General features: G+C 48.5%; 2 protein-coding genes across 4 annotated transcripts in view; one reads left to right on the top strand and one right to left on the bottom strand.

Annotated features, from left to right (window-relative positions):
* The window catches only part of BCL7C (BCL tumor suppressor 7C), a 47,703-nt gene extending 31,236 nt beyond the window's left edge, over window positions 1–16,467 (bottom strand). Inside the window, exons 1-7 of one of the 3 annotated variants that reach the window (XR_002776899.1) lie at window positions 16,047–16,467; window positions 15,431–15,509; window positions 14,996–15,104; window positions 14,735–14,896; window positions 13,005–13,090; window positions 7,949–7,994; window positions 4,317–5,085 (exon numbers count right to left, since the gene is read on the bottom strand). Coding sequence is in view for 2 of the 3 variants with exons in the window: in XM_011378635.2 (XP_011376937.1) it covers window positions 12,335–12,460; window positions 13,005–13,090; window positions 14,735–14,896; window positions 14,996–15,104; window positions 15,431–15,509; window positions 16,047–16,138 (654 nt within the window). In the remaining variant the exon portion in view is untranslated. Of the gene's footprint in view, window positions 1–4,316; window positions 5,086–7,948; window positions 7,995–12,264; window positions 12,461–13,004; window positions 13,091–14,734; window positions 14,897–14,995; window positions 15,105–15,430; window positions 15,510–16,046 lie in introns of those variants that run through there. The other 2 variants (XM_023522425.1, XM_011378635.2) reach the window with 2 other exon arrangements.
* Window positions 16,468–18,613: 2,146 nt separating this feature from the next.
* Window positions 18,614–21,608, top strand: part of LOC105304593 (cardiotrophin-1) — a 3,930-nt gene continuing 935 nt past the window's right edge. Inside the window, exons 1-3 of the mRNA XM_023522417.1 lie at window positions 18,614–18,695; window positions 19,879–19,997; window positions 21,472–21,603. Of these exons, the coding sequence (XP_023378185.1) occupies window positions 18,671–18,695; window positions 19,879–19,997; window positions 21,472–21,603 (276 nt within the window). The 5' untranslated portion in view covers window positions 18,614–18,670. The remainder of the gene's footprint in view (window positions 18,696–19,878; window positions 19,998–21,471; window positions 21,604–21,608) is intronic.

The raw sequence follows: 21,608 nt of genomic DNA, 5'->3' as shown, positions 1-21,608 counted from the left end.
AATAACCTTATTCCTTAGAAGTGGCACATTCACTCCTAGCACAGTGATCCCACCAGACTCCTGACAGGCTCCTGTGGCTCCTGCCATTTCAGTTCACTTCTGGGTCTGGCTTTCAAACTTCTTAAAGAGATTAGATCTGATCAGCTGGGTATGCATGACCCAGTTAGGCAGTATTTCCAGGTTCAAACACCTCAGAGGCCATCAGGCCAGCCTATGGGAGTCCACTGGCTTTCTGGGCAGGACAATTATTGTGTGGGATACCTGGGAAATTGCAGGATGATCAACATTCCCTAGCCCTACTAACTGCATGCCTGTAGCATCCTCAGAAATTGTGACAATCAAATTTGCTCTGTGCCTGTCTAAATACTCAGGCCTAGTACTGACCTCTGAATCACTGCAATGGAAAATTGGGTTCAGATACCAATCCCTGTATTGATCACGGACTTGAGAGGAGGAAAGTAGGGTGTTATGACATTTGTTCCTTTATTCAGAAAGGGCTGGCAGATGTGGCTGCCACTTGAATTAGGGGGACACCTCTCTAGTACAAGGTCTTGAATTCTTAAACTGGAATTCCTCCTAACATGGGAGTTTTGAGGTATGTAATCAGTTAAGTTGGAGAAAGAGTACCATACAAGCAGAGGCATATTGTGAGGGAAGGGAACTGATTTTTATTATAAAAGCAGTATATGTGCATTGTAGAAAGAAACACAGATAAGCAAAAATAACTATATTCTCATTACCTAGGAATTCCTATCACTAACACCTTGAATTAGACTTTGCCATCTTTTCTAAGAGCTCAGCATGGGCCCAGCCTGGAACAGAATCTCTGTGACTGTTGAGGAATGAACAGATGTGATTCCTCACCTCTAAATCAGGAGGTAGGATGAGGCAACCTCTAAGAAAACTTCAGAGGAGTAGGGCAGTAGATAAAAGCATGACCTCTAGTGTATGCGTGCATGTGTATGCACTATGTAATACGCACATATACACAGCCTTTAGCCCAGGGCCTGGTGTGTTGTGAAGACCCAGTAATTGGCAGCCATTGTTGCCATCATGTCCTTGTTCCCCATGTAGGCTCGAGGATCCCCATCTACTTTTCCCCAAACTCTAAGCCCTTCAGCCCAGTTGCTGCTCTAGAAGCCTAGGCAGGAAAGGTCTCATTAGAGCAGATCATGTGGCCCCGCCCCCCCCAAAACAATGAGATTCTTTTCTTTATAAGAGTACCTTCTTCACAGTCGTCTTTAATTTTGAAATTGAAATTAAAAAGCCTACCTTCATTGGAAAATTGAGGGGGGAAAAAGAGATTTTGCATATGAAAAAATGAAGCCAGAGATGATACTTGCTTGGGTACCACAGCCAGTCATCATCTCCCAGGAACTCACTGATGTGGCTCTCAACTCTGGAAGGCCACTAAGCAGTTAACAGAGCAGGGGACTCAGGCATGGGCATCCGGATTCCAATTACTGTTCCATTCACTAGCTGTGTGATCCTGAGAAAGTCACTCCACCTTCCTAAACCTCAGTTTACTTGTCTGTAAAATGGGGATGATTCCTTGCTGGGTTGTAGCAAAGAACAGAGGAACTGTAAATATACTTAGCCCAATGTGGACACATAGCAGTAACTCAAGGTGGCAGTTCTGGGTCAGGGGAACAGCTGTTCGTTAATTCATGCCCAGAGAGGCAGGAGTTGGAGAGAGAAAAGTGTCCTGAGCAGGAGATCCAGGTCATAGGGTGCTCAGACTCCTCTTTGGGAAGGAGAGTTCTCAATTCTGCTTCCCAAGTAGCTAAAAATAGCTCCAGGAGGGTGCCAATGTATAAGAATGCTACCATCTGCAGTAAATGCTGAAAGAAATTATCCACATCTGAACGCTTGTGTTTGAGTACACACTCTGAAATCAGACTATGTGGATTCAAATCTGCTTCTACTGTCTGCTAACTGTGGGAACTTGGACAAATGACCTAACTTCTCTATGGCCCCATTTTCTTGGACATAAAATAGAACTTACCTCATAGTTGTTGAAATGGTTTTGTGAAATCATGCATGTAGAGCTCTTAGAATATCATCTGGCTCAATATTAGCTATTTTGTTTTATGTAGTCCAAAATTACTCTTAGAGCAAGGTTGAAGTTAGGGCTGTGACTCTCTGTGGACCCTAACTGCCTCCTAAGGAAGACAGGTGTGGTTAACTTCAAGTTTAGGTTCAAGTTGAATTGCGTAGCTATGAAAGAAGAGGACTGAGTTAAATAATTGTTAACAGTATGGCAGGATTTGGTTGTTTTGTATGTCTTCTATATGCTACACTTTTTAAAGTTAAGGTTTAAAAATTAAGCTCTCTCTGCAATTGAGGAAAAGGAAACTAGTTTTGTTGGAAATGGGCTCTGATTTTAACGTGCTATTAAAACCCATAGGGAACGGATAAAAAGGGCTTGAGGGGAAAGGTGTTGACAGGAGATAGAAAAGTCCCCTGGCCTGGAAGGGGAAAGAGGAAGTACTGGTGCACGTGTGACTGTGCTCCAGGAAAGTAGCCAGTCCTGACAGCATGTGACTGCCTGATGTTCCAGGAAACATGGGACCCTATATACAAGGAGTCTCAGCCATCCTAGAGATTCGGGTGCCCCACATGTGGTTCAGCAGCGGTCCCCAAACTTTTTGGCACCAATGCTCCTATGAGAATCTAATGCCTGATAGTCTGAGGTAGAGCTGAGTTGACAATGCTAACACTGAGGAGTGGCTGCAAATACCTATGAAGATTTGCTTGATCGCCCTCCACTCACTTCCTGATGTGTGGCCCCGTTCCTAACAAGCCACGGACTGGTACCCATCATAGCCTGGGAGCTGGGGACCCCTGTGGTACAGGGCAGAAGCCATGGACTTTAGGGGATTACTATGGGCTTGGACAATGATGCCAACAGCAATCAAGATGAACTAGAGATTAGCTTCTCCCAAGAACCAATACCATGTACGAAAGCGCATTCACATGCACACACACACCCCCCAAAAAACCCAGGCAACACCTCCTGCATTCTAGTATGTCCTTAAGAGAGGAAGAAAGCCCCTTTCAGTGACTGAGATGGGATTTCTGTTTAGAGTCACAAATTACGTTAATTGAAATATTTGAATAGTTTGTACCTGAAACAACTAGCCTGGTGCCCACATTTTTGTCTAGTGGCTATAGCCTTCTCTCAAGCCTGCTAGCCCATTCCTTAGCCCCAGTTTTACTTCCAGGCTTTGGAATTAGACCTTAGGTTAAGTCTAGGTTCTATTACTAGCTGAGTAACCCTGGATGTTACTGTACTTTTCTGCATCTGTTTCTTCATCAGTAAAATGATACTCTTCCTCACAGGAGTTGTAGGAGACTGAAATGGAATAATAGGATGGTTTTCAAACTATGTCCTGGAGAACTTCAAATCAATCTAGTGTTTTCCAAACTTCATTCGCATCCCATCTTCCCAACCTTCGGGCATATTGCGCACCCACTTCTATTATTATATACTTAATCGTGTCTTTTAAAAATATCAACTCACTTTTCAATGGAAATGATTTATTGAAAAAGGAAATACCTTAAAAAACAAATATCTATCGCTTACCTTAGAATAGCAACAAAATCAAAACAATGCTATTCAACTTGAACTGCCTATGGTTACAGGCCAAAGCTCTGAGCTCAAAGACTGGATTTTGTTTTGTTTTGAACTTTTTTCTTTGTTTTTTTGAGACTGGGCTTTGTTTAAAAAAATGATCTTGTTCACAAAAACCCACACATGGCCTTATATGAAATGTCTAGAATAGGCAAATCTAGAGAGACAAAAAGTAGATTAGTGATAGTTCAGAGCTGGAGGTGGGAGGTTTGGATGGGGAGTGACTATTAAGTATGGTTTCTTTTGAGGGTGATGCAAATGTTCTAAAATTGACGGTGGTGACAGTTACACAACTCTGTGAATACACTAAGAGCCACTGAATCATACAATTTAAATGGGTGAACTGTATAGTGAGTTATATCTCAATAAAGCTGTTCCTAAAAAGAACGATGTTAAATATGATTCTTGCTACTTGAGGTAAATGAAGGAATGCAAAGACATCTAAACCAGAACCACTATTATTTAACTGAGCTAGGTTTGTGACACGTCCCACCCCAATCATCTCCCAGTGGTAAGCTTTTGCCCTTTTGTGAAAGGATTTAGTGGTAAGCACTCAATGTTAGCTAATATTCCCCAAAACAGATCTGCCTGACAAGTCAGACAAACCTGGGTTTACAGTCCTCCCTACTCAGCCACTGACCAGCACTGACTGGAGAAAATCGCCCTGAGTCCACTTTCTTACCTGTAAAATGTGGATAATAGCATCTGCTTCAGGAGTTTGCAATAAGGGTGAGAAGAGTTAAACAGGTACCGCTCATGACACATAGTTCTCTCTCAATGGTGGCTCTTATCAGAAATGTCCTTAGACTCCTGGAGCAGCCGCGCTACAACTCAAAGGATGTGGTTGTGAATTAGGCCTCTGCCTGGACTAGATAAGCTAGCAGGAAAGCATGCCTTAGCTATTCTGGGTCCCAGTTCCCTTGACTGTAAAATGGAGATACTGAGAATTCCAAGGTGCCAGTAATTTGAAGAAACCGACTGTCTTCAGTCAGCCCTGTGATACTCACGCCCAGAGGGGCTCAGAGGCTGCCCACCATCCAGACTGCTAGTCCGGAACTGGGGTGTGGGGGGCGGGGACTACGTCGGCAGGAGCCTCGCCGACATGCGCCTCACAGCCGCCGCGGCGCAGGCAGGGCCGTAGCCAGGCAGCGCCGTAGCCAGGCAGCTTCCGGCGCGCCGTCCCGCTGGGCTAACCGAGCGCTCCGGCCGACGCGCAGGTCACGCCAAAGAATGCAGCTCGGGAGCCTGCACTCCTTTGGCGAGAGGGCGTCCGGCGCCGGAAGTCCGCCCGCACCCTCTCTAGGACGCCCGCCCCCGGCCCTCGGTGCCCTTAACCCTTACCGCACCGCGGCGCGCCCTCCTCGCGCTGGGCGGTTTCCAGCGCGCTGCCCTCCTTTGTTTCCCGTAGCTTCACACAGGCTGTGAGGTGAGCTTGGCCCTTTGGTCTCATTCTACATACAGACAAGGCGACTGAAGTCACACAGCCACTGAATCCAATCAAGATGCCCCATCTGAGGCTGCTTTCATTTATCCCAAACGTCTCACAATATTTTAAAATAGGTACATTAAAATCTCAAGTTGGGTTATTAACAGATTACAAGACAGTTTAACTTTCTTTTCTTTGGCACTATATTTCCTAAGTTTCCTAGCGTGCCAGCGATGCTACCGGTGAGTCTAAAAATTAAAGGTTGGAAATATTACTTTACAAAAATTTAGTTTACATACAGCTGTTCAGGTGCAGGCTCTGCACCTGGTTCACGCTGTTCCTTACATGGTTCAAAGATGGATGACCGCAAAGGAGAGGAAAAGATTATTGGGTCCATGTTTCAGATGAGGCAATTCAGATCTAGACGAGGCAGTGATGTACCCAAGATCGCACAGTTGGTATACATCAGTTGAACCCGGGAAACCTCTATTCCTATACTGCGGCCTGACCCTTCTCTACACCACAGCTGCCTCCCAGAGCTGATTGGAGGTACAATGGAGGGGACCAGCAGAAAAGCCACTGCCAACTGAAAATCAATAGACAAATGTAAAAGAGTGAAAAGTAAGTTATTGTGCTCTGCCCTGTGTGGGGCCCTGGGTCACCAACTAGACACAGCGCTGCCTTCACAATGGTGCAGAGACCCAGACAACTTATGTGGAGATTCTGCCTGTCGCTGAGTATACCTGTTAAAAATATGCATCCTGAAACTGGGAAAACAACCACAGGATGGGTTTGAGGACCCACTGGACCCACTCTGAGATGAACCTGAGCTCAGGGAGGTTTTGGGACTCCTGGAGAACAGAGTTGAATGCTATAATAGGAATGTAACCAGAAAAAGAGTAGCATTTTGCCAGTAGAGGGAGAGAAGTGTGCTTGCTTTTGTTCTTTCATTTATCATTAACGAATAACTATTATTTAACAGGCACTATACTAGGCCCTAAGAGGACAGAGATGAACAAATGTGACCTTATTTGAGCAGAAGTGAGATATCAAGCAAAAGAGGAAGTACGGTGACTAACTGGGGACCTGACCTAGTCTGAGGGTCAGGGAACCTTCCTAAAGAAGTGAGATCTAAGCCAAGGCCTGACAGATAAGTAGGCATCAGCCAGGAATGAAGAGGAAGCAAAGGAATAGTTTCCCAAGCAAGGCACCAGCAAGTGCTAAGATGGGAACTAACTTGGCCAACTTGTGTGTTTGAAGTTCTGTATGTTTTATGTTCGCGAGCTCAGGAGAGGGACGAGAGAGATGGACAGGGTCCAAATTGAGCAGTGTCTTGTCTGCCATGATGAGTTTGGTGGGAGAACTGCATGGGCAAAGGCAAGTGTGAAAGGGAACCATGAGGCCAATGTGGTTGGAGGGCAGGAAGGGAGATGAGTCTACTGAAATAGTGAAGAGGCTGAAGAGGTGAACAGAGGCCTGCACCTGGAAAGCCTCGCTCGAATGTCTGGCTGCAGAGCTCAGACATTAGCCTGTAGGCCATGCAGATGAACATAAATGAGAAGAGTAAAACACTAAAGAATGGTGGGAATTGTGGCAGCTGGGGCACACACACTCCATCTCCAGGAGCAGCTAGTGCTCTACACCCCCTAGTGATTACCACACTTGGAGGCAGCCACAACGTTTCAGACCTTCTGCTTTGTCAAAGGTAGCTGGGAATCCAGACTTTTATATGAAATCACTTGATTTTAAATGTTGGCAGCATATTCAACACCATGTAAGCCAAGGAAATCATATCCATAGTCCAGTGGTGCTCAAACTTTGCATATTCGCATCATGTGTGGAACTTTTAAAAATCTCAATGCCCAAGTAAGTCACCTCCCAGACCAATGAAAATGGGGGTAGAAGCCAGGCATCAGAATTCCCCAGTGGTTCCAATGTGCAGCAAAGTTTGAGAATCACTGCTGTAGGCTGAGCACAGGCATACCTTGCTTTAATGCACTTCATAGGTGTTGCATTTTTTTACAAATGGAAGGCAAGACCCTCCACCCGCAGAACAATTAACACTCACTTTATTGTGATACTTGCTTTATTATAATGGTCTGGAACAGAACCTGCAATATCGCTGAGGTATGCCTGTATATCCTTTGGGTTTCCAGGCAATGGGATGGGGAGCCTTGGGAAGTTTTAGAGCAGGGGAGGAGCAGACCAGCTTAGAGTTTTAGGAAAATCAGTCCTTAGGAGAAATGGAGTATAGTCCGGGGTGAAGAAGGGGCAATGGTTGGATACTGCTAGGGTGACCAACCATCCCAGTTTGCCCAGAACTGAGGGGTTTCTCAGAACATGGAACTTAATGTACTGGCCAAAGCAAGATGCATGGTCACCCTAGATCCTGTCCCTGATATAGTCTTGTCTCCCCAGTTTTCTGGAGGATTGATGCCACAGACTCTACATTCTAGAAAAGTCCCTTGGAAAGGCCACCCATCTCACCCAGTGCTGAGCCACATGCTTGACAGGTTTGTGCAAGGAGCTAGAAACAGGGAGAGGACTTACACACATCTCTTGTCCACCTCACAGAGCAATCCTAGTCAAATCCAAGTCTATGGAATACAACCCAGCAACAGAAAGTCACGAACTGCTGACCCAAGAAACAGTATGGACAACTCTCAAAAACACTATGCTAAGTGAAAGAAAACAGATGCAAAAGAGTACATACTGTATAATTCCACGCATACGAAGTTCTACTGCAGGTTAACCTAATCGAAACCCAAATCAGAATAATGGTTGCCTCTGGGAAGCGGGGCTGGGAAGGGGCAACAGGAAACTTTCAGGGAGGGTAGCGATGTATTTGATAAGGGCTTATGCACATGTATGCAGTTGTTGAAACTCACCCACTCATAGTAGACACCTCTGCATTTCACTGTATGGATATTTTGCCTCAAGAGAAAATAAAAACAAACATAAATAAATAATGAATTCTAGTCAATATTGTGGATACCGAAGTGTTTAGAGAGAAGTATACCATTGTCTGCAACTTATTCTGAAATGTATCAAGAAAATAAGATAGACTGATGGATGGATGTGGATATGTGATAAAGCAAATACAGCAAAATGTTATAGAATCCAGGTGGTGAGTATAATTCTTCAAACTTAGCTGTATGTTTAAAACTTTTTATAATAAAGTATTTGGGGGAAAAAAAAAAACTAAGTCTGATCATGTCACTCTTCTGCTCAGACCCCTTCAATAGCTCTTCTTCTCCCCTAGAATAAAAGCCAAAGTCCTCACAATGGCCTCCATGCAGGTCAATGACCATATATTCTGGTTATCCAGGTTTCACCTGTTATCTGGGCATAATTATAAAGACATCATTCTCTTTTATTCTCCAAGTTTGAATGACAGGTTATGTGCCTGCCTTGCCTGTGAGGCCCTTCCTGACCTGACCTCATCTCTCGCTGTACTCCCTTCCACCCTCCCTCTGCTCCAGCCTCCAGGCATGCTCCCCCTCAGGGCCTTTGCACTGGCTGTTCTCTCTGCTGGGAATGCTCTTCCCACAGATATGCATGGCTCTCTCCCTTACCTTCTTTAAGCTTTTCTTCAAATGTCTCTCAGTAAGCCTCCCCTGATCTCCCTATTTAAAATCACAATCCACTCTTTCCCCCATCTTCCTTTTTTTTTTTTAAGGTTATATTTTTAAAGTAGCTATAAGTTTTTTAAAAGTAGTTATAACTTCCTACATATGATATAATTTACCAAAAGTAAGATCTACGAAGGCAGGGATTTTTTCTATCTTGTTTATACTGTATCCCTAGAAAAGCGAGCAGCAAAGAGCTCACAATAAATACATGTTGTTATGAATAAAGAAATTCCCCTGCCCTTGTGTAACTCAAAGTCCGGTGCTGAAGCAAACACAGACCCTCACAAGGCAATACCCAGCACTCCACAAAATGGCAAAGGATGGGGCAGGGGGCAGGAAAGGAGAGAAGACCCCATCAGGAAGCAGAGGTCTGAAAAACAAGAAGGCATCTGCCAGATGAAGAGGAGATGAGAGTGCCTTGTATGGGTTAGTAGTAGAGTATTATGGCCTAGAATTCAGGCTTTGGATTTGAATCTCAGTATCTCGTTCATTCACTGTGTTACCTTGAACAAGTGACTTAACCTCCCAGCAGAGCAAACTGAATGAGCAATGCCCTAGAGGTGAGAAACAGTGGAGTGCATTTGGGAGGGGTTATAAGCAGTTCAGAGAGTAGCTGTGCAGGGGTGGGTGGAAGTGGCAGAGTGTGGGCTCCAGTCTTGCAGGTAATAAGAACTAAAGGGTTCTAACCCAGGGCAGCATCATGGGCAGATTTAGGTTTCTGAGACTGCCCAGCTGCTGGGTAGAGAATGGACTGGGGATGAGCAAGAACGAAACAGGGAAACCCACAGGGAGGCACCCAGAAAACAGTGCAGCCCTAGAGAAATGAGGCAGAGGGGAGGGTTATTTAGGACAGAGACTTAACAGGACATGATGGTACATGTGACGTTGACTGACTTTGGGGTGCTCCCATCTTGACCAACTCCTAGGATTGTGGGGCCATTTTGGGTATAGGGGATAGTGGGGAAAAGTTAGGAGAAAGATGAGGCTGAGGGTCTGTGGGATATCACAGTGGAGATGTGAAGGCATTTGGCTCTTTGAGTCTGGAGGCAGGGCTTGGAGGCAGAGACTTGGGAACCATTCATTCAAGGAGTCAATGGGACCCGTCAGGGAGCGTGTTCATGAAGAGAAGAGCTAAGCCAGGGCAAGAGATATTCAAGGGATCAGGAAGAGGAGAGAGTGACAGAGTGGAAGAGAATGGGGTAGCAGTGGGGGCCAGGGCCCTAGAGCCAGGGGTGGAAGAATTTCCAAAAAGAGAGTTTGGACATTGGGAGTGGGTGGGAATGGGCATGGCAAAGTGATGATCGGGGGTGGGGTTATGGAAAAGGTAGCTTTTAAATCAGGTCATAAGTTGGGGGGAAGGGTGCACAGGCCTGGGCTAGGGGACAGATGCTGGGGCCTGGGACCAGGAGATGGACAGGAATAAAGGAAAACTCAAGCTTTAGCCTTTCAAGTCTACTCAGAAATGGACTCTTCCTCCCCAGTCTCACTGACAGGCAGTCTCTGGCCCACATTCTAGTAATCTCATCTGTAAAATGGGTAATAGGAAGAACAACTGCCACTTATTGAGCATTTACTATGTGCTAAGCCACTCACTCTCCATGGATTGCCTCATTTAATCCTCACAAAAGTCTCATTAGGCTGGTTACTATTATACTTATTTTACAGATGAGAAAACTGAGGCACAGCCAGATTAAGTCACCGGTTCAAGGTAACACAGTGAATGAGTGAGATGCTGAGATTCAAACCCAGAGACTGAATTCTAGGCCATAATACTCTACTACGAACCCATACAAGGCACTTTACAGTTTACAGAGCATTCTCATCACCTCATGGGATGGTTGAGGGGAATAATGAGATGACCTACACACCTAGAAAATGGCTGAAATTATTACAAGTAGTGAGGCTGAATAATAACCCTCCAAAAATGTTCACACCCTAATCCCCAGTACCTGGACTATGTTACTTGACATGGCAAACAAGATTTTGCAAATGTGACTAAATTAAGGATCTTGAGATGGGAAGATTATCACCCAGGTGGGCCCAATGTAATCACAAGGGTCCTTAAAAAAGGGAGGCAAGAGAGAGATGTTTGACGAAGGAAGCAGAGAGCGAGAGTTTAGAAGATGCTACTCTGCTAGTTTTGAAGATGGAAGGAGAAGCTACAAGCCAAGGAATGTATGTAGAGTGAAGAAACTGAAAAAGGCAGGGAAACAGATTCTCCCCTACAAGGCCTATGGAAGAAACCAGACCTTCAGACAACTTGATGTTAGCCCAGTGAGACTGATTTTGGACTTCTGACCTCCAGACAGAAAGATAATGAATTTGTGTCATTTTAAGCCACTAAATTTGCAGTATTTTATTTCAGCAGCAACAAAAAATGAATACATCACATCACTGCACATCTGGCTTCCCCAGCCAGCCCTGGCTCAACTATTACTACTGCAGCTGCTATCATGAAACACTCTTAAATTTTTCAATAGTTCTATAAAGTTCCAATTTGGTTCTCTTTGAACCTCAGTCTCTTCCTTTGTTAAAAATAAAAATAGGGCTAATATACCTGACCTTGACTCTCTTGTAAGCACAGTGAAGGTGCCTTACATTATTTGAAGGTTCCCACTGGGGCAGATTAGGCCTAGTTCTTGTCCCCATTGCTCAGATGAACAAACTAAGGCTCAGAGAGGGAAAATGACCCGAGTAAAGTCACAAAGCTAATAACACAGCCAGAATTTGAACCAGGACTTTTGACTTCAGATCTACCACACTGAGGTTCATGTTTCAGAGCCCAGCTCACATGCTAGCTCCTGAGAGAAGCCTTCCTAGATAGCCTCAGCCCATTCATTTATTCATTCATTCATCAGTTTCTATGACTGCTCTATATCCAGCATGGTGCTAGGCAAGGCTGAGAACCAAGTTCTACCCTCAGGAGCCCACAGGCTAGTGAACAAGACAGATATACAAACCAACAATCCCAAACAGCTTGATAAATGCCGAGACAAAGGAAAAGAAGCACTGGGGCTTGTGAGTGCCCCAAAGAGGGGAAACTGACAGTGCCTAGAGTCAGGGAAGGCTTCCTGGAGAAGGTGGTGACTGAGCTGGGGACAAGTAAGTCTCAACCAGAAGAATGGGTAGGGCTTCCAGTAGAGGGATGGCTAAGCAGAGGTAGGGAGGCACGGTGCTTTAGCTTTCTGAGAGCGGGAAAGCAGTCAAGTCATCCCAGGCCCGAGAGTGTCTCTGGGCCTCTGTTTTCCTAGGTATGAATAGGAATCATGGGCCTAGAGCTTTGGTAATTGCTGGGTGCAGGGGAGGGCTGAGCAGGAAAAAGAGGGGTCCTGGGATTCCCAGAGAAGGAGGCTAAAGGTCAGGAAGGGTCAAAGGTAAGAACAGGGCAAAGTGGAGGGAGTGTTGGGGAGGCAGGGTCCTGGCTCAAGCCCCTATTCCATGTCTGACTCATGGTGTGACTACAGGAAGGTCTTCTTACAGCTTCGGTGACATCATCTGAGAAATGGAGTATGAGACAAAACTGTCTCCAAAGACCCTCCCAAGCCCTGACGGGGAAATGACATGACACAAAATTACAAAAGGGTCTTTATTTGTAAAAAGTTAAAGGGGCCCTTGGGGCAACAGGACAGGCAGGCCGGCTTCTCAGGGGTCGGGGACATTTGGGCAGATGCGCTTGAGTGGGGGGGCGCCCTCCGAGTCCTCTGTGTCACCCTGGGCTGTCTCGGGGACAGGTGGCACTGGCTCAAAGACTGGGTAAGCTTCAGGGGCCTGGAGAGGAAGGGCGGACAGGCATGAGCTCCACCCAAGCCCACGAGTGCAGCCTCCTAACCTCTGCCTTCTCCAAAGCCTTCACTCCACTCCCCTCCCGGACCCAGGAGTCTAGATCAGAGCCAGGAACCCAGAATGCAGATTAAGTAGGGCACCAGAAACAATACACTGTTTGGGGGAAAGAAGTTGACATTTGGTATTTCTGGGAAATGCATCAAGGTAGTCCTTGTGGGAAAAGTCAGAAGTCTGTGGGGGACTTTCTTAAGCTAATTGTATACTTTAGGATTTAAAAAAATAATACTTGGAGGAGCATCATGATCTTTTCAGGCTTTTAATGGTCTTAAATCAGTCCCGTTCCAGACCACAGGACGTTGTTTCTAAAACACCCTTTTTTTTCAGTTCCAAGAACCCAGCTCTAAGCTTTAGCTGTGTCTGTGGTCTATGTTTCCCACCTGGACTTCAGGAGTGCAGCCCCCAAGCCTTTGGCTGCCTCAGAGCCCCCATTCCCTCCAAGACCCGAGTCCAGCCTTCTGGCCTCTCTCACCTCAGCCTCCAGCAATTCTGGAACAGGCTCCTCCTTGGTCAGCATTGGGGGTTCATCAGTGCCACCTGCAGTTATGCCCCCGGAATCTGGAACGTCAAGTTAACAGACATTCCCTGAGCAACTGCTCTGTGCCACAGCATAGACAGGGGGAAACAAACACCAGTCGCATAAGCCCCCAGGCTATGGGATCACCAAGGAGGGAGCCGGGCACCTGGCTGCAACCCAGGAAGAAGACACAGGGAGGACCTTTAGGTAGGATCTCGATGGGCGAGTAGGATTTGACCAGGTAGACAAATGCGGAGGTGGAGCACATTTTAGGCAAAGGGAACATATGCTTAGCAAGCACAGATTCTGGGATTGGACTGTCTGGGTTCAAATCCTGACCTTGAGCACGTACTTAATTTCTCTGGGCCTCAGTTTCCCCATCGTAAAATGTGGATAATTACAGTAGTTACCACATAAGACTATTGTGAAGATTAAGTGAGTTAATACAAGTAAAGCCCTTAGCACAGTGTCTGGCACATAGTGAGTACTCAATAAATGCGTTTTTGCTTTTATATTAGTAAAGGTACATAAGTATGCGGCACGATCTAGACACAGTCCATAGGCCCAAGTCATGGTGTTCCCAAAAGGAAACAATGAGTGCCAAGCTGAGGAACTGAAGGCCATAGGAAACCACTGAAAGCTTTGAGCAGGAAAATGACCCCATCAAACCTGTACTTTAGAAAAAGGTTGCTGTAGAAGCTGTGTGGAGGTGACAGGAGGAAAGGAGACTTATGAGGAGGCTGTAGCCAGGTGAGGGTGACAGATGACAGAGCATGGGGAGAGAGAGGGAGGGAGACAATGCTGGGAGGTGATACTAACCAGACAGGGGATTGACTATATGGAAGAGGAGCTGAGGAGGACTCACGCCCAAGACACTGGCTCACTGGCTGTTGGGCAACTTACCTCTCTGTGTTTCAGTTTCTCATCTATAAATGGTAATAATAACCCTCAGAGGATGTAGTGGGGTTTAAATGAGATAAAACATGTATAAAGTGCTAAGAAGAGTACTTGGTACACAGTAAGAGCTCAATAAGTGTTATTATCACTTATTATTAGTGACTCAGGATTATCACTGTTATTCATTCCTCAACAAATATTTATTGAGCACCTACTATGTGTCCCATGGTGCTCTGAAGATACAGTAGTGAACAAGATCACTATAAGCCCAATATTCAGGAAGCTGACATGAGGTGGGAGAAGGGGAGAAAGACACTTAGGTAGTAAAAAATTAAATTTCCATGAAAATCCCTGACAGTGATAAGTTATCTACAGGTCCGAATAAGTCAAAGAAAGAAGTCACGAGAGGTAGGGCAGTGACCTTCCACAGGAGTCAGGAAGGCCTCCTGAGGCAGTAATACAGGAAGAAGCGGGGCTCCGGGTCTCGGCCCGCATGGTCCGGCCAGCCATGGTGGTGGGCTGGGGCTGGGGCTGGGGCTGGCGCTGAAGCCGAGCCCGCGGCTGGGCCGCTTCCGGTCCGGCGGGCTCAGGCTCTGCGCCAGGGCTGGGCGCCGACTCTTTCCGCCTGCGGTCCCTCCGGGAGTTGGCCGCGCCCTCCTTCGCTCCCCAACGCCTCAGCAAATCCCCGCCCCGCTTACAGTAATACAGTAAAGAGGTAAGCTGATGGCTTCAACTTTGGAGAAGACAAGACTCAGAGGGGAGGGCTCCTGGGAGGCACCTGGTCCTACCTCTCTCCTCACCCAGCCTTGGAGGCTGAGCTTCCTCTGGGACCCCTTCTGGTGGTCCAGCAGGTGACGTAGGGCGGCTGGGCTGGGGGGTGCCGCTAGGGCTGGGCTCAGTACCCTTCTGCAGAGAGCCTTCCGAATGGAAACTCTGGTTACTGTTCTCATCTGTGGGAACAAAAGTCGAGAGGATTGGGTCTGAAGCCCTCAGTACCCTCCCTCAATCCCACAGACTCCCACTCCCTTAGTCTCAGGATCTCTACATACCATTGAGATCCAACAGGATGAGAGGGCCACCCCCTCGGGGACTGGCACCCCTACCCCGCCGCTCCCGGCCTCGGGATCTCTCTGTCCCGCCACCTGCCCTCCGTCGCTCCTGGGGGTTAGAGGGATAAGGGTCAGAGCCAGCTTTCTACTTACCACTTGCAAAGCCCCAACTCTACAAACAAGTAAACTGAGGGACAGAGAAGCAAAAGTCCCTGCATGAGGGGACACAGGTGGTGCACACTGGGTTAGGTCTTGAACTTCAGGTTCTGGAGCAGGAAAATGCGAGAAGGGGAGGAGTTATCATACTTGTTAACACCTGTCTGGGCTGCTGCATTCGAGGTCGAAAGAGTGGGGACTGGAGGTGGACTCCTGCTCGGGAAGGAGGTTGCCTGCGGTTGCACAGATGCAGGGTCTGATGTGGGGGAGCTTGCTCACCTCCTCCTGGGGGTCCACCACTGGCACCCACTTGAAGATACGAAGGGAAGTGTCTCCCACAGTCACCCAGCGCTTCTCCCTGTGAGAGGGTGGGAGGACTGGGTCAGAGGGGCCTGAAGAGAAAGCCCCCCAGCAGCTGGACACATCTGGGGATACCTGCAGAGGTCTGGGTGGTGCACGAAGGAAGGGACAGTTTTATTAGTGGGGCATAGAGGAGAAAAGAGAGCCCTGCAGACCCCAGGGCATACAGAGGGGTGCCTCCAGTGAGAGAGTATGGCTTGGGGTCCTGGCTCTCAAACCCCTGGGATATACAGGGGGCTCAGGGCTATGGGCCTGGCTGGGGATCTGCACATACTTGCGGGAAGAGTGTCAAAGCTTTAGAGGGCGGAGCATAAATGGGGATGGTCTTCTCTGAGAGGGCATGGTTGAAGAACACGCTTTGGAGACCCCAGGGTATAGCCAGGAGATGGTGGACAGAGCCCTGTAGACCCAGGGTGAAGCTGGGGCGGGGGGGTGGGGCACGCCTAACACTTGAGGCTACTGCTGGCGAAAGGAAGGTAGACGCCTTTGAAGTGGCCCCGCCCTGTCCCGCCCCTGGCCCCGGGACCGCGCTCACCATCTCCGGACCTTCTCAATGGTCGCCATCACCTTCTTGATGTCATCCTTGGCCCGGCTCCGGGTCTCGGCCCGCACGGTCCGGCCGGCCATGCTGGCGGGGCTGGGGCTGAGGCCGAGCCCGCGGCTGGGCCGCCTCTGGTCCGGCGGGCTCAGGCTCGGGGCCAGGCCTGGGCGCCGCTCTCTCGGCCTGCCGTCCCTCTGGGAGTTGGCCGCACCCGCCCTCGCTCCCCAACGCCTCCGCGAATCCCCTCCCCGCTTCCTGCCGCCGCGCCCCGCCCCGGCCCGTCCCGGGAGCCGCCAGGCGGCGCGGATGTCCTGAGTCCAGGCCTGGAAGCCGGCCGCCCCGGCCCCGCCCCGGCCCGCCCCTTTGGGGCGCCGGGACGCGCAGCGCCCCCTGCCCGCCGCCCAGAGGGAGGTTGGGGGCAGCTCCGCGACTGGACGCGCGCGGCAGAGCTGAAGGTTGCGTTCAGACCACGTGGGCGCCAGGGGCGCGAGAGGGCCTGTGTCCTGGTGTGCGTCCGCTGCGCGTGAGCGTCCCTGAAACGCTGCGTGTGTGCGTGCGTCTCTCCACCCTCGCCAGGCTATCTCGTTCTACACTGTCCAACTATTCCCGCAGGCGTTCATTCAACAATTAACCAAGTGTCAAGTACGTGCTAGACACTGCATATGAGTGGGTCTCCACCCACCAGGATGGCTAAAATGAGAATGATTGACCATACCAAGGGTAGGCGAAGAAGTGAAGTAACTTGGACCTCTCATATTTCTGGGGGAGAGTAAATTGGTAGAGACACTTTGGGAAACGCCGTTTTCTGATAAAGCCCAGCATACACCCCAACCCTAAGGTAAAGCAGTTCTGTTCCTAGGTCAGCAACACTCAACAGAAATGCGTAGGTATGAGCGCCAAGAGACATGTACTGGAATGTTCATAGCACTATTTAAAAATAGCCCCCAAACTGGAAACAACCATCAAAGGAGAGTGGAAAAGAAGTTATACCCTATTCACGCCTTGGACACAGCAAGGGGAATGATGTCTGGCTACATCTAACAAGGGAGACAAGTCTCATGAAAGAAGTCAGGTACAACAGTATACACTATATGATTCGTTTCTATGAAGTTCCAAACATACAAAACTAATTTATGGTGTGAGAAGTCAGGATAGTGGTCACCCTTGAGGGGCTAAGAAGGGGCTCTGGAAACTCATCACGTTCTGTTGTTAATCTGGTGGTGGTTCATTGCTCATATTTACTCTAAAAATTCATGGAGCTGTACTTTTGTACCTATGTATATTACACTTCAAGTAAAAGTTTACTTCAAATGAGCATGTCTTGGTTGATTTTATTTGAAGCTGTGTTTGCCAGAAGATATGATATGTCTAAATTTGTGTTGCTATGTGTGCGTGTTTCAAGGGTGTGACTATTGTGTCTGTGTGTTTTGGTGCGATTATGTCCACAGGGGTTTAGGTGTAGGAAGATGGTTATGACAGCATTTCTGGAGCCAAACTGCTGGGGTAAAATCCCAGCTCTGCTTGTCGGATGACCCTGGATAAGCACTTGTCTCTATTTCCTTAACTATAACATGGGAGTGAGTTAAACAAATATATAGCTCTTAGAACAATGCCTCGCACATAGTAAATACCCAATAAATACTCACTGTTAATAAGTACACAACTGTGGCCCCTGTCAACAGTCCGGCTTCATTGCACCTGCTGTGCCCTCTGCCAGTACTCCCTTTCTCCCTTTATGCTGGCAATATCCTCACAGACAGACACACAGGCCTCTTTCCCAGTCCCTTCACTCACAAACCCCATTACCTGCTGTTTCTACAGTCTCCCCATCATACTGTGAGCTCCTTAGAGGAACAGAGACCAAGTCTGGATCATCTCAGTCCCAGAGCCTCGGACAGAGTGAGCGTTTGTTTACATCAGGTTAGTAGGGTCGATGTGTGAGTATGACCCCCTGTACCTGTCTCTGAAGCTTGTTCCTGTGTAAAAAATGAAAGTCTGTATGCAGTAGAAGCAGGTATGTCAGAGGGTTTCTCTTACTGAGCCTAGTAAGGTGAAGTGAGCTGGTGTATCTGTCACCCTCCTAGTAGATGTGACAATGAGACAGAGAGCCCAAAGTATCTAAGATAGGCCGGGAAGTGTATGTCTGGGCAGGTGTGACCCAAGCCTAAGAGTCCTCATCATGGCCACTCTCGCACCCCGCTCTCCCCAGCCAAGAGGGAGGGGCACCACTTTCCAGTCCTGCCAACTCCGCCCTTTCCTATCTTCCTAGCTTTCTCCGGAAAGCCTTCTCCGCGCGCCAAGCCTTGCCCCAGATCAAAGCCTGAGCCTCCTCCTCCCGGGAGGACGCAGTGCTGCCTCCCAGGTCCAGTCGCCCCCAGTACTGAGGACCCGAGTCCACTCTGTGAACAAAGTGCTGCCCTCCTCAGGCCCCTTTCCGGATTAGGCGGCGCAGGCATGGAGCTGAGCTCAGGGACAAGGAATCCTGCCTGGGGCGGGGTTGGGGGGTTGTTTGGGGTCTGAGCCCTGATTGGCTGCGCCCCAGCCACGCCCCTACCCTTACCCCCGACTCCCCTTCGGAAGGGGGGCGTGGAGGTAACCGGGATCAACCAGGGGCCAGCATGAGCCAGAGGGAGGGAAGTCTGGGTAAGGGGCTGAAGGGCATATGCCGAGTGCCCAAGGGGAACAGGGGTCAGAAGGGCTGGAAGCTGGGATCTGGGTCACTGCCACCCCTGGGTCCGGGAAGGGAGCGGGCTGAGCGAAGGAAAGCAGGGCCCCAGTGCCAGGTAACAAGCGGTGATCTGTGGGTGAGCTGCGGTAAGGCGCTAGAGCTAGAGTTTAGAGGAGGTCTGGGGCTGTGCCTTCAGGGACGTGGGCTCAGATATTAGATCACCGGTTCTAGTACACCCTGAGGGAAGACTGGGGTCGTGGCTGGGGCTTGACTCTAGGCTCCTCTTTGAGTACTGGGAAATACTCAGAACTGGGGGCCAGGGGGAGAATTAGAATTAGGGAAGGAAGTCTTTGGGTCACAGGAAATAGTGAGTGACAGCAGGGGAGGAAAGTCAAGGCTAAGGATAAGGATAGGCGGTGGGAAACTCAGGCAGGGGGCGGGGCGGTAGTTGCCGGGCCACGACTCCATTCCCCAGCATGCCCTGGGCGCTGCGCTGGGCGTCTTGGGAAACGTAGTCCACCCAGGGCGCCACCCTCTAGTTTGTACTAGGTAAGGCTGGTCGCCGATTCACTGATGCCGCCGGGCTCCCAGCCCAGCGCCTTGCCTAATAGGGCCTTTAGGGAGAGAATGTAAATTCTGTCTCCCAGTCTGTAAAATGGGATGAAAGGCGCATTCTGATTTGAAGTTCTCTGCTTCAGTGATGGTGAATTCCACCAACAATCATTGAGGTACAGAGATATGTGAGCCATACCCTCGAAGGGCCCCCAAGCTGAGGCCAACTCACACAGATAAAAAAGCCATTAAAAGAACTGCGTTGGAAATATGAACAAATGGCCTTAAGTAGAATGAAGAAGTTAATTTAAAAGAGAGGCCATTCTGCAGCTGCACTAAGGAGGCAGTACCTGAATTTGGCTTTAATAGGATTTCAAGAGTGATTTGAGAACAGAACACATATAGGTAGCACAACCATTTGGCAAATCTGGTGCCTCATTTCCTTTTGACCGGAATAGGACACGGCCTGCCTGGCTTAAAAGCTGAGGATTCAGAGCCAAGCAAGCTTCTGGGTTCAGGAAGGGAGAGCCACCTGAACCAGCCAGAAGGAAGTGGTCAAGGAGTAGGGAGTTGGGCTGCCCTCATTCCTCCCCCTTTTCCCACTAGAAGACCCCCAAGCTGACTCCTCAATCTCACCCCTTCCTCACTTGGAGGCCAAGATCCATCAGACACACAGCCTTGCCCGCCTCCTCACAAAATATGCTGAGCAGCTGCTCCAGGAATATGTGAGTGGGGATGGATGTGGGGGTGCCAGGGGCCTAGGGAATGGGGAAGTGCAGATCACAGGGGTTCTCGACCACCCATTTTCTCAACCTAATTTTCCAGCTGCAGAAATTGGTGCTCCAAAAGTGTTTGGTAACTTGCCCCTGGCCACACATTGGAGGACACATCTCTGTGCCCCAAATGCCTCTCCATCCACCTCAGCTTGGAGGCTCCTTCCTTGGCGCTTTAAGACAGAGGCAACCTGAGAGTGAAGAGAACTCTGGTCTGAGAGTCAGGAAACCTAGGTTTTAGGGTCCATGTAATCTTGTCACCTCACCTCCACAGGCCTTGGTCTCCTCAGCTGTAAAAGGAGGCAGTTGAACAATATGAGCTATGAACTCTTCTACCAGTGCTATGCAGAGATACCAAGAAAGGATTTCAATATGGGGCAAAAATTCCATCGTAAGAGGGGACTTTTACAAAGGAGGGGGATCCTTCACCATCTTTGGTTGGGCAGAAGGCCCTGCCAACGAAAGAAGATATTTCCCTAAGTTACTTTGGCGTAGTGAAGGGAGGGTATAGTTTTGAATTAAGACAGACTGTAGGCCTGCCATCTTGCTGTGACCATGGGCAGGAATGATAACATTAAAATAATGACAATAAATAGTGAGATAATAGAACTAGTTTTGTAGTCCTACCAACTTTGGTTCAAATTCCAGATCTGCTCCTTCCTAGATGGATGACCTAGGGCAAGTCACTGTACCTCTTCAGCCCCAACATTCTCATTTACAAAATCATCATCATCATCACACCCATTATTGGGAAGATTAGGAATAGTGTGTTTAAAGCAGCAAACATAATGCCTAAACCAGAGGCAAGATGTAAGCAAAGGTTAAATAGTATTGTTATGGTGATTTCATAAATTACAAATCACCTTTAATTTTCATTCATGCATTTACATGACAATTATGGAGCCCCTGCTGTGTGCCAGACAGTTGGCGGGGTATGAGAGGAGGGAATGAAACAGACTTGGTCCCTGCACTATCATATGGTTCTCAGGAGATCCCTGGTAGGAAGGCAGGACAGGGAGCTGTTCTCCCATTTTATAGATAAGACTGAGGCTCAAAGAAGGGAAATGGTTTTATGTGAAACTGAACAGCTAGTAAATGGTGGAGACAGGATTTGCGCCTCAGTGTGTAAGATAGCTTTAATAAAAGAGCTAACATTTATTGTGCACTTCCAATGGGCCAGGACCTGCCTTAAGCATTTAACATGCTCATAACTACCTTATGAAATTGAAGTTAATTGTGGTGTTATCTCCATTTTAGAGATGAGGAAACAAAGGCACTGGTGTAAAGCCCACTTTTGGGGGGTTTTTGTTTTATATTATCGCAAACACAGCAGCTCTGTTAGGAGGAATTTATCCTTTGCAAATGAGGAAACTGAAGCCCCAGGAGAGGAGTTCTCGAAGCCCCACTGATGGCCTTGTCTCCGCAGGTGCAGCACCAAGGAGACCCCTTCGGGCTCCCCGGCTTCTCGCCTCCATGGCTGCCGGTGGCAGGCCTGAGCGCCCCGGCCCCGGGCCATGCGGGCCTGACCACGCCCGAGCGGCTGCAGCTGGACGCGGGGGCGCT

Source organism: Pteropus vampyrus, unplaced genomic scaffold, assembly GCF_000151845.1.
Source record: "Pteropus vampyrus isolate Shadow unplaced genomic scaffold, Pvam_2.0 Scaffold347, whole genome shotgun sequence".
Lineage (NCBI taxonomy): Eukaryota > Metazoa > Chordata > Mammalia > Chiroptera > Pteropodidae > Pteropus > Pteropus vampyrus.
This window is presented reverse-complemented; position numbering and strand designations above follow the sequence as displayed.